Raw genomic sequence first — 17,452 nt, forward strand, 5'->3', positions numbered from 1 at the left:
GCAAAAATTTTTTATGCTGTGCTACAAAAGGGTCCATGTTATTTACATAATTGTGCTAAAACAAATTGCACGTAGGGTACGGATTTCCTCATTAACGGACCTACATGCCTAGAAATGTCTATATATACATACTAAAAACAGAAAATATGACCACTTCAAAAGGCGTCACAAATGACTAGGATCAAGATAGCAAAGTTTCTTTTGTTTAAAATAACTTTTTTGCTGTGTCAAGTAAAAATAAAACAGATTGTTTGGTTGTTACAGTAACAACTATTTGTTGCATCACACGTTCCTTCAGTTACTCTGTGTTCTGACGTACATACAAAAGGTACTGGTAGAGGACTTCAAGTGTCAAAAATAATCTGTGAATAATATACGAACTACGCATCTCTAGCCTCGACTAAAAAAAGAATTTCCATTTATAAAGAGACTTAACGTGTTATATGCGTTTGCTTTTTCGATCCCACAAAAGGCACTATGCTATCTCACTGCGGACCGTTGTCCTGCAGTTATAAAGCCAATGTAAGCCTTTTAATAGCTCAAGTTTAAAAATAAATACAGTATATAGAGAGAAACCGTTCTTCACTATTTGTTGTTCAAAACAATGTAGCTTTAAAGCAGCAAACCAAGCGAAATCTTTTTTTTTTAATAAATCAGTTCTGTAGTATTAGATAAGTGACGAATTTTTATTTTTTAAATTCAACTCAATGCCATTTTTTTTTGTAACTTATACTTTATTAGATTTTTAGAAAAGCAAAAATGGAAGGGATACAGAAAGTAGAAAAGGGGAGGGGAGGGGGGAGTAGTACCACATTGTTATCAATCGTATCGTAAAATTTTCCAAAAAGGATTTCACTCTTTACCCATATCAATGCAAATGGTTTTTTTTTTTTTTACAGATTCCCCAATGAATACCAGGGCTCCCATATCTTATAACAGCGGTGCGCAAACTGGGGGGCGTGAGATTAACGGCAGGGGGCGCAGGGTTTACAGAGGCCCACGCGCTTCCCGAAGGCACTTAAATTAAGTGCCGGGAAGTGGCGGAGGCCTCTGTAAACCTTACTTACCGTGATTCAGCTGGCATCTGGAGACGCGTCACCATGGCAACGCAGTGTCAAATGACGCCACGGGGTCATGTGACGTCGTGTTGCTATGGCAACGTGACGTCATGACGCCGGAAACCACGGTAAGGAGGAGGGCGCGTGGAGAGCAGGACAGCCGGCAGGGGGCGCAGGGGAAAAGATTGCGCTCCCCTGTCCTAACATTTTCTTGTATTATGCGTTACATAGGCTGTTAATCTTTCCATTGATTGGATCTCGTTTACTCTTACGATAATCTCTCTCCTTGAGGGGGGTTGGGTCCTTTTCCAGGCCCCTGCGATTGCATGCCGTGCTGCGGTGACAGTGTAATAATAGTTTACTTGTATTTTGGTTTACATTTTCCAAGGGTTTCCCCAGGACCATTGTATGTGGGTCTAGAGGGATCCTCATGTCAATAGTCTCCCGAATCAAATTCTGCACTATTACCCACAATCTCTGTAGCTTTGGACAGAACCACCAGATATGGGTCATATCCCTTATACTACCACACCCTCTCCACCACAGATTCATAGCCCATGGGTAGATGAAATTGTGCAAATAGATGTATTCGTTGCATTGTCCCATATATCTTCCCAGTCTTCCCATGAGATCTCTATCTGGAAATTCTGGGCCCATTCTCAATACCATTTTTAATGAGTTTTAAAGCATCCTTTGATTTCTATAGCAGGCTTTAGACCACCTCCCAAGCAGTGAATGATCTTTGCAACACTTTCCTGTTTGGGATAATGTGTTGCCAATGTTCCCAGAAGTTTGAGCTGTAAACTGTAACAATAGATAACATTACCTTAGTAATATAAGGATATATTGTAGCTGCTGAGTTACATTGACTGAAGGATTGATAGAAATTGAAAGGCGGCCATATAGTTAGTCACACAATCTGGATTCTTACAGATTTATAATAGGAGTTCCAAACGATTGCCAGCTTAGGTACGAATGTAGAATTATACAGCGTCATGTTCTTTACATATACAAATACTAAAAGGGGTGGGAGAGGGGGAAGTAGTATTGCTGCTTTAAAATGTGTATATAGTTAAGAATAAAATCTACCTCCTGAGTAGGCATATGATTATTCTATACTTTAAACATATGATTCAGTTTATCTATGTTTGCAGTAATTTGGGGCGGGGGGGAGGGGAGTGTTTTGTTGAAGAAATTAACAAAACAAATGATACAGTATATACACACACGCACAAAATTATACATAGCCTCCTATAGGGTTCACAAATTTAAGAAAGCTTTTTTTTATTCCCAGTGAGAAACAATTAAGAAGTAGATTTCAGTACATTTAGCAAGTTGTTGAATAAAAAGGCATTTAACCATCTCTACCATTTAAACAATTTGTTTCCTAATAAAACGGCATGAAAGTTCTTTTTAAATGAAGGCTGAAACAGTTTAACCACGAGATGTGCCACATAATATGCTATACTGCTGCTTTCTTTAAGGGCTATTTATGGGGTTAGCACTTACAAAGAAAAGAATGCAGCAGGGTTTTAAAATATACATTATTCAACACTGATTGAAGAAGTGGTTCTTAGAAAATCCCCAATGATTATTCATAATAATCTATGAAATTATTATTATATATGTCAATATTTTTTTCAAACAGAAAACAGAAAAAATAGGCAACTTGTAGCAAAGAAAAACAGTTTGAATTGGGTGTGAATAGGAGTGAACGTTTAATCAAACCATTTCCTACAGAGCTGAGATTTGCTCAGACACCCCAGCAGGTGCTGAATACATCATAATACGTTCTGACAAAATAATTCTTGATAAGCTCCTCACTTGTCAAAAAAATTCTATAGAAAAAAGCCACAAACACTACGAGTGTATTACAAACACGCACATCCTCACCTACATTTTTTGTGAATTTAGAAACGTTATGATTTGTAACATGTTAAAAGTCACGCCTAGATCTCCTCTTCAGATGTGCTATTACATATTTAGCTTTTGTGGTGATCACAGCACTTGTGAAGAAAAGTTCAGGTGTAACTGAGGGAAGAAGAAAATGGCCATTGGCTATTTCCATGAACCACCCCTGAAATATGTAGGCTGTACGCCAGCGGTGCGCAAACTGGAGGGCGCAAGATTATTCAGGGGGGGGGGGGCGCAGCGGTTGCAGAGGCCCCGCACTCTTCCCCCAAGGCATTTAAATTAATGCCGGGGGATCACGTGAGGCCTCTGCAACTTCACTTACCTTCTCTTCCGCGACGCGTCGTCAAATGACATCACGTTGTCATGGCAACGGGATGTCACGTGACCCGGTGACGTCATTTGACGCCGGGAGCCAGAGATGAAGGTAAGGGAGGGGGTGGGGGCGCGAGCAGGAAAGATTGCGCAGCGCTGCTGTACGCAATAAGCTTTCAGGTCCAGCTGCTGCTAGACCTCATGTAATGCAGCAGTAATGTCTAATGTGGGGTGGCCAACTCAAGTCCTCAAGGGCCACCAACAACAGGTTAGGTTTTAAGGATATCCCTGCTTCAGCACAGGTGGCTCATTACATTATTAGCTAGTTTTTGATTAAGCCAACAAAAAAAAAAGAACTGTACGTGAGTGCGCCTGTGAAATTCCTGTCAGTGTAACACTTAAATTATGTTGCTCTACAGAAAACAAACGTGGGGTAAAAAATAATCACTCTTTTTATTAAAAAAAATTACGGAATTCAACTGTCATTTCTATGGGGTAAAATGGTCGTCTTCCCTTGTAACCAATATTTGTTTTCTCTGCTCCTCCGAAGGTCACACAGGCCAATAGGAAGGAAGCCACGATGGATGACATTCCATGAGAGCTTTAAACCTCCATATTGTTCACCCTGCAGATATCTCAAGAAGCAGGGGGTCCTCAGAGCTGATATTAATGAGGTTCCACTTGGGTGACCTCCTGCTTCAAAAAACTCTAGACAGCTGCTCCTTTAAGGCACACAAGATGGGGAATTTTAAAGCTACACCATATAATAAGAAGTCCTAATAACAAGGCTTCTACACTACTGTAACTGTTGACCATGGTCACTTGGCTACCCTGTGTGATACAAGCCGAAAGTATGTTTGCTTCATGTCTCAATCATATGGTTGGGAAAGGTTGACATTATAGAGGTAGTCCCACATATAAGCAAACCTTTTAACCCTTTGAGTACTTACTGTGTTTGTACCTCTTAATGTTGGAGTTTTTGATGCTAGCAATATTCACCCCACAGCAACCATAATATTCTTAATGCAAACCTAGACACATCATAAATGCTTTATTTCATTTGAACTTTTTTAAATTTTTATTATCATATTCCCATTTCAACTCCAGGTGCAGATAATCAGTACTCCCCAAAGTACACAGGGCATGAGAAAATTGCTCAATGTTAACACCACTGCCCACAGTTGCTGCCATGAACAGAGATTTACAAGCCAGAGAAAGAAACAGATACCTGAGAACATATGAGATGTCACAGACTCCCTGTCCCTGGATCCAAAGGCTGATGACCCCCCCCCCCCCTTTTTTTAGTTTCAAAGGCGACACCACCCTGTAAACTTTTAATATTTTCGGCAATGAGAACCCCCTCCCCCCAGACACCAGTGACGTAATGGTTACGTTATGCAGCACCGCAGCGAGATTTTGTGGTCCGTCTGTACTACATCAGGCAGCACTCAATGGGTTAAACAACAAATCAATTACTTTCTTAGAATGATTCTATCCCCCTTAAAGAAAAATGTTCAGTGTTTGCTATCTCTGTAAAAGAGTTTGCTTAATTATTACACATTAACTACAGTATGGTCAATTCTAACCTCATCTGGTTATTGTTCTTTCCCTTTAGCTCTTTGGATGATGATGGCGACGTAATTAATTCAAACCAGCAAAAAAGTCTGAATCAATAATTTTCCAGTATATACAACAGTTTAAAGATTAGTCTTATCAGAAATTAGATTAGGCACAGATAGTAAAAACACTCCGAGGCATTTGGTTACCAATGAGACATTAAAAAGTAAAAAAAAACCCAAATCATTTTAAAATTAAATTTAAATTGAATTTAAAATAGCGTTGATCACCAATATTTGTATTTTTAAACATGCCCGTAGTTCAGTTTGGCCCTGGGAGTGTCATTTCGAGGCATCCAGCACAAAACCTTACGAGATGAGATTGTCAACTTTTCCTATGACATATGTGACATTGCATTGTTAAAGTGTGTTGCAGGCTCATCTAGCAGCAAAAAGGTTAAACAAGCACACCTAATATGTCAAAAATGCATATCGTGCTTGTACAGTACTAGACCACGCATTCATGGTACTGTGGCTTCCAAGGTGCTTGTTTAGTGAATCATGCAAAAGGACTCTTAATAGGAAAAGACAGTTTCTGCTATTGTGAAAGTTTTGCATTCAAGAAAAATATAATTCATTGACTAATTGCCTACACATACAGGAAGGGCATTTAATGCGTCATGACTAGTCAAGTATTGCATGTTCTCAGCATAGAAATAAAACCATAAAGCTAGTCACCGAGGGCAATCAATGGTTGATTATTTAAACAAAGCAACATTGACCTACCTTTAATGATGCAGGCCAACGTTTATTAATATTGCAAAAGCCACTGTTTCATATTATAAGATATGTTTAAAAGATGACCAAATGTAGAACCAAAAAGCACAGTAGCAAACAGCTTATCTTTTACAAGTTCCTTTTATGGTCTGTACATTAATATTTCCCCAAAATATAAAAATGCTGTTGATATTACATTTATGGGGCTGATTCTATATTTGCCAAAATGGCCGACCAGACAGGTGAAGTTGATGTGAAATTGCACCCGCACATACAGAATCGGCACTGTAGTGTGTTACCATGAGAAAAAGGGTATGTGAAAATAACTTTGCTTATCCCTTTGGGTGCCCAAGGATGTAGTCACACTATGGCATGGGGACTGGCATTGAGGGGGCCTCACCATGTAGTCCAGGGAGGGTGTTTTATTTAGCTTAGATCCTGTCCTGTGTTCCCATGGAGCGCAGGACGCGATATAACAAGGAAATGGAGAACGAGGATCCCACCTTGTCAGTTTCCTCCAAAATAGTTGCAGCGGTCACGTGATTGTGCCGTGCAAAAGGAGCGATGGCACGTCTCCATGACCCCCGAGGCACTCAAAAGGGTTAAAAGATGTTGGTAGACCCTACAATATTTTACACATAGAAATAGGTATTACTGTAGTTCCTCTACTCGTGCTGGATGGAGGTACAGTACTTCCAAGCAATTATATGGAAGTCCCCTAACCTACGGTCTAGGACATTCGGTCACGGCCATTTCACACCACGACCAAATGACGCTGGCGTTTAGCTGCAAGTGACCTTGCTGCAGGGACACCCAGAGAGAGGAGGCGGTGAGGGGGAAGAGAGAGGAGGCGGGAGAGAGAGAGAGGAGGAGGAAGAGAGAGAGAGGGGGGGGAAGTGAGAGAGGGGGGGGAGAGAGAGGTTGGGAAGAGAGAGAGGGTGGGGGAAGAGAGAAAGGGGGGAAGAGAGAGGGGGGAAGAGAGAGAGAGGGGGGGGAAGAGAGAGAGGGGGGGAAGAGAGAGAGAGAGAGGGGGAAGAGAGAGAGAGCGAGAGAGAGAAAGATCGAGAGAGCTTTAGATATAACTAAAATAATGTAACTTTAAGTCCCGGTGTTAACGTACAGTATGGGATATGTGGTGTTATAGTTCCTCAATTTCATGTCATTATCAAAAACAACTGTTTTTGATTAACGCGATACTCTTTAAGGGGAAAACATGGTTTAACATTATGTTATTCTCCTTTGAACCTACACCGTTAGTCTCACTTATTAGTTCACATTTTACTCAACTTACTTACATTGAAAACAGTCGGTTATATAATTGATAACACTGCTGGTCTTTTTGTCCCAGGGCAAAATTGAGATGCAACTTTGAAAAAACACACCTGTGTTTCAGTATGTATAAAATAATTGTGCATATACTTTTTTTCATGTTCTGTAGCTTGGCGATTGTTCTGGGTAAGGGAGTCACCCCTGTGTCTGAGCCAAATGAGATTGCAATTTTTTTTCCTTCTAACGATTACAGCCACACAAATTATGCCAAACCAAGCTAGCATTCAAATGTAACCACGTTCATAGTTTAGTCATATTTGATGCCTTTGTTTAAGCATTTATGAAGCCTCCCTTACAAATATATTTCACGCACTCAAAACACGTGAATGCAAATGAGGAAACCCAGAAACATTTTTTTGACAGAAACAGAAATGCCTCAGATATGCATCATGCTTTAATAAGGGACTTCCAAATAAAGTTCTAGTTACACCAGATGTTGCCACAGGGAGTGATTTTGACTTTATTTTTTTAATTTGTATTCATTTTTAATAAAAATATTATGCTTTGTTTGCTATATTTTTTTTTAACGAACACATGGTCCTTAATATGTGTACATTTCCCAGCTCCAATAGAGATATTGGAAAGTGTATCTAACTTTTCAGTGATCATAATGTGAAAAAGAAAGGATTGTAATTGATTGATACTTGGTTAATACGGTTTTAACCAATTTACCAATATCAGTTTCGAGCAGCCAGTGTGACCATGCCCACCTATACAGGTTTCCGTATTTAAGGGGCCGTGCCATACAGCGGAGAAAAACGTTTGTAAAAGAACATACACTGTATTAATGTAATTGGAATCCTTCGAAATATTTGATTCTACTAAAGTACGTTTCACTTGTTTGCTGCAAACAGATTGCATAAAGACAGTAGCAAAACACCATGGAGACATTCAAAGTTTAAAAATATATTTGCAATTGCCCCGATTTCTTTACAAATTGTGTAAATCATCTTTATGTAACTTATTGAGCATGTCACTGCTAATAGATCCCTTTGATTGTAGTAGGGACTGTCCCTTGACAATGTTAGACAAGCAACATCTAGGAAGAAGCTTTATGTGCTACTTTCACAATAAGAACAGACAGTTGATGAAAATTTGTTTGCTTACGATAAAAAATAAAAAAATAAAAAAAAGATTACTCAAAATTGTTTTTCTTGCCAACTTTCTAAATCCCAATTGTGCCTAAGTTCTTGAACATTATGTTTAACACACATTACAAAATGGCTTTCAGAGGGTTCTTTATGTATTTTTTTTTAAACAGAAATTTACAAAAGCTAGTAAATACCGTTTCACACCAAGTCAACACAACAAACATAAAACACACAAAAGAAAACATCCGCTTTAAAGCCCGTCAACCGCGGAATTAATGCATTCACCGTGTTTACTTATAATGCATATGTACTATGCATTGAACGTCTTCATTGTTACATAATATAAAGACTATACATAGTATAAGAAATAGATGATGTGTCACACAATGGACAGGTGAGGTTGTTTTCTTTACGTTTCTCAAAACTTCTGAAGCAGTGCAGTCATTTGTTATCCTAACACTATACACATGCATTTCATCTTTACAACTGTATGTGTTAGGGAAGCCTGCTGTTTGGGTTCCTTTATCACTAGAATAACATGTCACAGTAATCCTCACCTTACTGACCAAATTGTTCCAGCAAAGTCAGTATTGTTTTGCTTAACACATTGGAAAATGCAATCTAGATTCCCAAAAAATATTTGTCAACGAAATAGCACGTCCATCATAGCGTATTTGTAACTAGGCATATATACAGCACATGCATGATGTCTGCACAAAGTGTCCTACAAATATTGTGATAAATATTTTGCTTTCACAAAACTGATCTTGCGGACAGACTGCGTACATAGTAATGAATAATCAATTTATAACAAAGTACAGTGCATTAGCTTTGTGTATAAATGTGTGTAAATTCACTGTAACACAGTAGTTGATATCTATACAAGATTAAGGGCCTCATGCAGAGAGCAGCGCTATTTGAAATCTCGCCATTTTCCGGAGAAAATCGCGCTAAAAACAGCTGAAAATGGCGAGCTAGGGAAAACGCGCCATTTTTTTTTTCTATTTCAAAATTTCGCCACGCGGCTGGCGAGAAACTACATCTCGCTAGTCTGAAAAATATCCGAATTCAGAAAGGCGCGCTCGCCATCTAGCGGCTGTTTTTGGCGCGATTTTCGTCAATTTGCTCCGCCAACTTAAAGTTGGCAAGAAGCAGGAGCTCGCCGGCTATAGGGGGAAAAAAAAAAATGCGCGATTTTTTTTCTCCCCCTTTCAGCTGCGCGCATCTCCTCATTTACAATTCTCCACATGCAGTAATGCTAAAAATAGCGGATTTCGCCCATTTCTGCATATGGAGAATAAAACTCTCCATTAAAGATACTTTTTCTTAAACTCTCCAATTTATTCTAACGCTGCTCTCTGCATAGGCCCCTAAATCTCCGTTTCAAATATATTTTCCGCTCTCAAGCGAAGCTGCTTATGTTTCAGCATGCAAATGAGGAATAGAAAATCAGGTCTGTTCCGTTTCTGATGTTTATTGTGACATGTGATAATACTGTAGCTAAGAAAACATGCTATGTTATATTATATATGTTTACCCTTAAATAATAGTGCAACAAGCCACACAATATTGTTGCTAAACAAAATACTCTTGACGATAATGCTTCAATACTGCAGTTCCAGTAAACCTATTCAATGGCCATACTGAGCAAAAAGTAACAATTCTTATTAGGAATCGGGAAGAAAATTTGGGAGATATTTTCACCTTTTTTCTGGAAGGAGAGTAGTGATCATTTTGAAGGAGACAGGCAGTATGACACTTATTTTCTCATTCTTCCTCTGTGCTAAAGCAATTTTCTTTGCTTTTACATTTCTTTATACTGGAATATATATAGATCCTTCTTGGCTAGAATACCACATTGGGGTTTGGCTGCAGTCAAAACCTTTCTAGCTTTGTTGCGGAGATACAACTGTATTCAGAAGATATAATACCAGCACTATAGAAATGTGTCAGGTTTATTTTTTATCTCGTACTTGTATCCTCCATTGCATAAAAAGTGACGCTTTTAGCAAATAATCTCCAGGTGATGTCATGTGTATGCTATGTTCCACCTTCCTCTGCTGGTAGTGAGGAATAACTGCAGCTTTTACAAGAAAGACATTCAATCTCTGTTTCATTTCTCATAGCTGTAACAGATAATACTGCAGATGCAGCACTAAGTAGCTAGTCATTGTGAAATGGGGTTGAAAATGTTTCTCAATTATAAATTAATTTGGACATCTAAGTATATTAGCAAACTAACTTCTCAGCATTACTGTCAGTAACAAGCTTGTGAATACTTTGCCTCTGCCAAAATCACATTTCAGCACAGCGGTTAAAGCAATACAACATTCCCTCTTTTCTTTTTCTTCTTTTATACGTAAAGCGCGGCAATGTATAATCTAAATTTTTACCTAAACTGATATCTAAATTGTTTGGTGCCCGTTAGAAATCTGTAAAAAGCCTGATTGTGTGCCGAACGAAAAGGCTGACTTCTGTGCAGCAGTCAGTGAAATACTGCAGCTGATATGTAACATTATATTACTAAGTGTAACACACTATTGTTACAGCTTTTAGAGTAATAGACAGTCTGCTGTTTGTGATACTTTGTTGCCAAAGGCCAGAGCCTGTTCCAAAAGAGGAAGTGGATATGACTTTCTAAATGGTTGCTGTAGCAACCAAAGAATTCTCAGTACATACAGTGGTGTGAAAAAGAAAGTACACCCTCTTTGAATTCTATGGTTTTACATATCAGGACATAACAACAATCATCTGTTCCACCCCCCCCCCCACCGAATGCTCCAGACCAGCAAACTGCTAAAACTTTGGCTTTTATAGAGGTGGTCACACTTGCTGATGATCAATTAATCAAGGGCATTTGATTAGCAGCACCTGTCTGCTACTTAGCATCTTAATTCCTATGGAAGTAGTAAGGGTATACTTAGTTTTTCACACATAGCTTCTCCATTTTGGCTTTATTTTTGTTAAATAAATCATGACACGGTGTAATATGTCACGTGTTGTTGTTCATCTGAGGTTGTATTTACCTAATTTTAAGACCTTCTAAGGAACAGATGATTGTTATTATGTCCTGATACGTAAAACCATAGAATTCAAAGACGGTGTACTTTCTTTTTCACACCAATGTAACTAAAATCATTAAAAATGGCATTAGGCGTTAAAAAATAATAATAATGCTCTCGGTAGCTCCCTTATGGGAACAAATTAGAGATTGGTTACAGATGATTTTTGACCTCACTATTCAACCTGGATCCCTGGCTATTCCTCTTGAATAGACAGACACCAGGACTAGCTAAAGTGGAACATAAACTAGTTGCGCATTTCGCAACAGCGGTGAGATGCGAGCTCGCAGCATTATGGAAGCAGCCAGAGATTCCCAAAATTAGAAATAGAATTTGGTTTGTTTGCCAGATGGAAAAGTTAACGAGTTTAGTTAACGACACTGGTGCTAAATTTCTAAAAGTCTGGACGCCACGGTTGGCACAGACAGATATCCCAGGGGTGAATAATGCCACCACTTTGCTTTGATAAAAGCAAATGCATTCTCCTATGACAACAGACAGGACGAGAAGCAATAAGACAAGGTAGGCCAGCAACTACAGGAGACGAAAGGATGAAGTTATACAGCCAGAATAGCAACGCCTGAGAAGGAATCGGCCATAGGGGCATTCAGAAGCAACTTACCTGCTGCTACCCCCCCCCCCTCCTTTCCCACCCTTCTTCCACATGTATTGTGTATATGTGTGTCCGTCAGTTCATCTTGTTCGTGGTAAATGTTCTTTCCTATATATGATGTTACGGAATAGACAGGTTATATTTGATTGTACACGACAATATGTTGCTAGACCATGTTAAGATATAAAAAAAACCTAATAAAATTGGAGTTACAAAAAAAATAAAAAAATAAAGAATAATAATGAAGACAGTATTATCCAATACTACAGAACAGATTTAAAAGCAACAAGTCCTCAAAACATATGTAGCCATGGCTGGTCCAGGTTATACTTTCTGCCTTCTGTCACATAAGTCCTAGTAGCTACAGGCAGTAGCTACAGGCTATCTTGTGGGATTTGAACCCCCCCCCCCCCCCCAACCCCAACCCCCCTTATGCTGCCTTTCTGAGTGACTGGGGTGGAGGTGAACTGGGTCTGTGTGTAGCCAATCATGGTGCAGACCTTGTGCCCTCCCCCTCTGTACCTTAGGGAGGAAGTGTTCTAAATGATAGTCAGTTGAGGTCTCCCCCTCCTGCGGTAGAGACATGCAGTTCTAGTCTCTCCCTCCTGGGGCTGACTGCAGCCCAAGATCTGAACAGAGTACAAGGCCTCAAGACTGCAAGAAGGCCGGTACCATCCAGAGGTCTGGGACCTATCCTAAAACCCCATGCCTACGCTGTAAAAACACTGAAAGCAGTGCTACACATACATGAATAAGGAAATGCCCTGTGCTATAGTACCACTCCTGGGAGCTATTTCCCCCCCATGATCTACAGGTATGAATATTCAATTGGGCAATAAAAGGGAGGATAAGGGGAAAGAAGTCTTGCTTCTAGCATATACATATTTTTGTACGATCTGTACTATGTCTGCTTTTTCTCTCTGAGTGAGCGGTGGGACCCCATATCAGCGAGGACCCAGCGAAGAAAACAAAATGACCTGACAAACGCTTATCATTTAATTCATATGCGAGTGCATGGTATGAGATATGTTTTCCTCACTAGTGTCACAATATCACTATTATTCATGATTGGAATAGATTATTTACTTTTTTTATTTCTTACGCTCCAACAACCCCCGTTTTTTTCACTGAACTCTATACACGTCTCTTTAACCTCATTTACCATGTAACATACTGCAATTAATACACTTATAAGCTGAAGGTAAAGTAACTATTCCATTTCCACAGGCTCAGTATCACAAGATTGGCGTAAAGCAGATGTGGTGCCTATATTTAAAAAGGGTGCTAGATCACAACCGGGAAATTACAGACCTGTAAGCCTGACTCCAATAGTAGGGAAACTACTTGAAGGTTTAATACGGGATAATATTCAGGAATAATATTCAGGAATACCTAATTATTAGTAATAGTCAGCATGGATTTATGAAGGATAGATCTTGCCAAACTAACCTTATTTGTTTCTTTGAGGAGGTAAGTAGGAATCTAGACCAGGGTAATGCCGTTGATGTGGTCTACTTAGATTTTGCAAAGGCTTTTGATACGGTTTCACACAAGAGGTTGGTGTACAAAATAAAGAAAGTTGGACTCAGTAATAATATATGCACCTGGATTGAAAACTGGTTAAAGGACAGACAACAGAGGGTTGTCATAAATGGAACTTTTTCAGGTTGGGCTAAAGTCGTGAGTGGAGTACCTCAGGGATCTGTACTGGGACCCCTGCTTTTTAACTTGTTTATTAATGACCATGAGGTTGGGATCGAGAGCAAAGTCTCCATCTTTGCTGATGATACTAAATTGTGTAAGGTAATAGAATCAGAGCAGGATGTAATTTCTCTTCAGAAGGACTTGGAGAGACTAGAAACGTGGGCAGGTAAATGGCAGATGAGGTTTAATACAGATAAATGTAATGTTATGCATTTGGGATACAAGAATAAAAAGGCGACTTACAAATTAAATGGAGATATATTGGGGGAATCCTTGATGGAGAAGGATTTAGGAGTGCTTGTATACAGCAGGCTTAGCAATAGTGCCCAATGTCATGCAGTAGCTGCAAAGGCAAACAAGATCTTATCTTGCATCAAACGGGCAACGGATGGAAGGGAAGTAAACATAATTATGCCCCTTTACAAAGCATTAGTAAGACCACACCTTGAATATGGAGTACAATTTTGGGCACCAATCCTAAGAAAAGACATTATGGAACTAGAGAGAGTGCAGAGAAAAGCCACCAAATTAATAAAGGGGATGGACAACCTAACTTATGAGGAGAGGCTCGCTAAATTAGATTTATTTACATTAGAAAAGAGGCGTCTAAGAGGGGATATGATAACTATATACAAATATATTCAGGGACAATACAAGGAGCTTTCAAAAGAACTATTCATCCCACGGGCAGTACAAAGAACGAGGCCATCCCTTAAGGTTGGAGGAAAGGAAATTTCACCAGCAACAAAGGAAAGGGTTCTTTACAGTAAGGGCAGTTAAAATGTGGAATTCATTACCCATGGAGACTGTGATGGCAGATACAATAGATTTGTTCAAAAAAAGGTTGGACATCTTTTTAGATGGGAAAGGTATACAGGGATATACCAAATAAGTATACATGGGAAGGATGTTGATCCAGGGATTAATCCGATTGCCAATTCTTGGGAGTCAGGAAGGAATTAATTTTTCCCCTTAATGGGGGTTTTTATTTGCCTTCCTCTGGATCAATAAGTATAGATATAGGATAAAGTATCTGTTGTCTAAATTTAGCATAGGTTGAACTTGATGGACGGAAGTCTTTTTTCAACCTCATCTACTATGTAACTAATAAAAAAATATACTTGGCAACGAACATTTGCTAAAAATGCTAATGCGTCACAAGTTAATTAAGTACAAACAAGGCATGTGGTCATTACAGTACTAACGTCACAATGAAGTTGTACATGACACAGGCCTAGATTTATCAAAGGTCTATAAATTTAAATATTGGTGTGATCAGTGGTTAACGCCAATTTTATTTATCAACCTATTCACTAAAGCCATATTGCCAGCGGTAAAGCAGTGATAATGGGATATTCACTGCAGCCGTATGCAAGCGATGGTTTTATCGCGGGGTATGCAAATTAGTCATACATTACTTAGTCACATGCTATTTACTAAACTCTAACACCTGAAGCTATTGCACTACTACCAAAAACTATAGCTGATTTTGCATCACCTGCTCCAGGATTGCTTTAGGCCTATAATGGCTACTCTATAGAGAGGTAAGATAACAGTAGAACAGGTGATGACATTAAACACACTTAGCATATTAACCCCTTAGTAGCCCAAGTGGCAACCTAGTGATTGGCTTTAGCTGGCTACTAAGGTGCTGCAAAGGGTTAATATATTCCAACCACTGGACCAACTACCTCCCTTGCAAACTGACTCCACATTCCTAAACACTTGGGGGTCTAACCACACTCCCCATGGCACCTACCTTCATTACCCAATCCACCTACTAGCTATATGAATGATGTAATGTGTAGGTGTTTGTGGGGAAGGTGAATTGGCTCATGGGGAAAGGAATGATATTAAATATGGGATGGTATTCCATTACCCTGTGGTAGCTATGTATTGTCTCTACATGTGGATGGTTGGCGTTATTTGTTTATGGCATTTTGGTGTTACGGTGCGTATACAATTATTTTTAATATAGCATTAATTATCCCATGTGATATATTTTTTAGCATAATGCAGATTATACGAATTAGTAAATCTAGATCATAGCATCTTCATCCACAGTTGTGAAACGTTTTAGTTGCTGTGCTGGTCATGGGGAAGTGCAAATTCGTCTTGGGTTGTGACAACCTTTTAACAATAAGTAATAGAGTCCCTGATTGGGGGTGTGACTTTGTACAACACCTCATTACTGGAACAATTTACCAGAGTCCCTCAAATCCACTTCCTACATTTCTACGACTTGGGCTGTTTCCTACATTAAACCTGTTTGTACCTGTAACTTGTAATGTTGTCAACTTTTCTGTGCACGGGACATACTTGAAGGGAGGTTAACTGTCAATATATTTTTTCCTGGTAAAACATTGTATAAATAAAATATGGACATGTGTGTATATACTCTGTTAATTAAACCGACACACTCTGCCTTGAAAAAGCACCATGCAGTGTGAAACAGATGTCGGCTGGTGGGTTCGCTTTCTATGCGTTCCTGCAGCATCATGTACAATTACCACTCATATTTAGTAGTGGCTGACTGATGTCTGTTTGTTTCACTCCAATGTTATGTTGCTTTTAAAGATTATTTGAGAATATATGGAGATTTTTTTATGCATAAGTGCACCATTGCCTTTTTTCTTAAATCTGATTACTTGCAAAATCAGGAATGGATTCCATCAATACTGTGAATCGGCACAGAAAAACAGAAGATGCAAAGAGATGGATACCCTTCTGTTACAAGAGGTTGATGCATGTGGAGCCTTCCTGGTACAGTATGTTGATATGTGAATGGATGTAGGAACAAGCAGAATAGCCAAAACAGAATGCAGTGTTTTTTTCCCCATACTAGTCCCTCCAGATGTAGTTTGCACAGAGTTTTTAAATCCTTACAGTCGCACATGAAAAAGAGGCCTATGAGGTTGTGAAATCTCCGTGCAGAAATATTACATAAATGTACGTTCTTGTCATTCCATTAAAAAGTATCACAACTTGTTCCCAATTTAGTTACTTAGCACTGGTGTGTAAGCTAGTGGCCACTTTAATTTAATTAGGCTGCTATCTCACACATCACAAATGAAAATGCCAGCAAGGATCTTCAACAATGTTATAGCAATCCTATTCCAAAAATATACATTTTAGGCAGCTCGTTAGATTATCAACATTTCTATTTATTATTTTAGAACTGAATGAGGTCACAAACCAATCACAATGACATGTACGTACTGAAGACGTTTTTAAGATTTGAAAACATTTTCAAACAAGGTCCGTCTTTGGCATTTATATCCATGCAGAACACTTGTGCTTACCTGACATCCTTTTCATGCTGTGAAATTTGGTCTTTCAGCGAATCTATCTGGGTATCTCTCTGACGTACGGACTCAATGAGGTACTGGTATGGCTGCTGAACTTGATTTAACAAGGAGTTGGCCCTATCCACCTAATTAAAAAAAAAAAAAAAAAACACAAATATACAAACATTTATTAAAAATATACAAATTCACGTTGAATTTGTTATACAAAATTAGCCCAGACGATTAACAAGATCAGCCCATATTTACTAAATCGGTGTTATTCCATGAGACACTTTCTAGTCCATGCACTTGAATGTGCTGCAAGACGTTTTCTGCTGTGGAAGGTGTCACCTAGTAAATATGAGCCATCATCTTTACTTATATTTGTTATCCAAATCACATATTTAATTGTGGAAAACTTTCTCCTTGGACTAAAAAAAAATGACCAGCATTGAGTTTGTTTTATTTTTTAAGCTCTAATGTTCGCTTATTTAGGTATGAGCTCCTTATTAAAGTGGTCTATTTTGTACATTGTACTATATTTATACGTGAGTATCTTCGGAGTAAAACCTTAGGCTTACATTTGAAAAGTGTATGTTGGGGACCTTTTGAGCCAAGTAATATCCATAGGCTATGGGAGTTGTCTGCTTTGCCGCCCACTTAAGTGAAATACAATTAATGAGCTAGCTGTTCATGCTGTGATTGACCTTCTGCATCTTATCCTTCTACATGAACACCTGTGCAACTTG

General features: G+C 38.9%; 1 protein-coding gene across 11 annotated transcripts in view; it reads right to left on the reverse strand.

The window, feature by feature from the left end:
- PIBF1 (progesterone immunomodulatory binding factor 1) overlaps window positions 1-17,452 on the reverse strand; it is a 217,420-nt gene that overhangs the window by 21,149 nt on the left and 178,819 nt on the right. For 10 of the 11 annotated variants that reach the window (XR_012799924.1, XR_012799925.1, XR_012799926.1 and 7 more), the window contains one exon: window positions 16,719-16,849. Coding sequence is in view for 8 of the 11 variants with exons in the window: in XM_075591017.1 (XP_075447132.1) it covers window positions 16,719-16,849 (131 nt within the window). In the remaining 3 variants the exon portion in view is untranslated. Of the gene's footprint in view, window positions 1-11,749; window positions 11,821-16,718; window positions 16,850-17,452 lie in introns of those variants that run through there. The other variant, XM_075591016.1, reaches the window with a different exon arrangement.

This window comes from Ascaphus truei, chromosome 3 (assembly GCF_040206685.1).
Source record: "Ascaphus truei isolate aAscTru1 chromosome 3, aAscTru1.hap1, whole genome shotgun sequence".
Taxonomy (NCBI): Eukaryota; Metazoa; Chordata; class Amphibia; order Anura; family Ascaphidae; genus Ascaphus; species Ascaphus truei.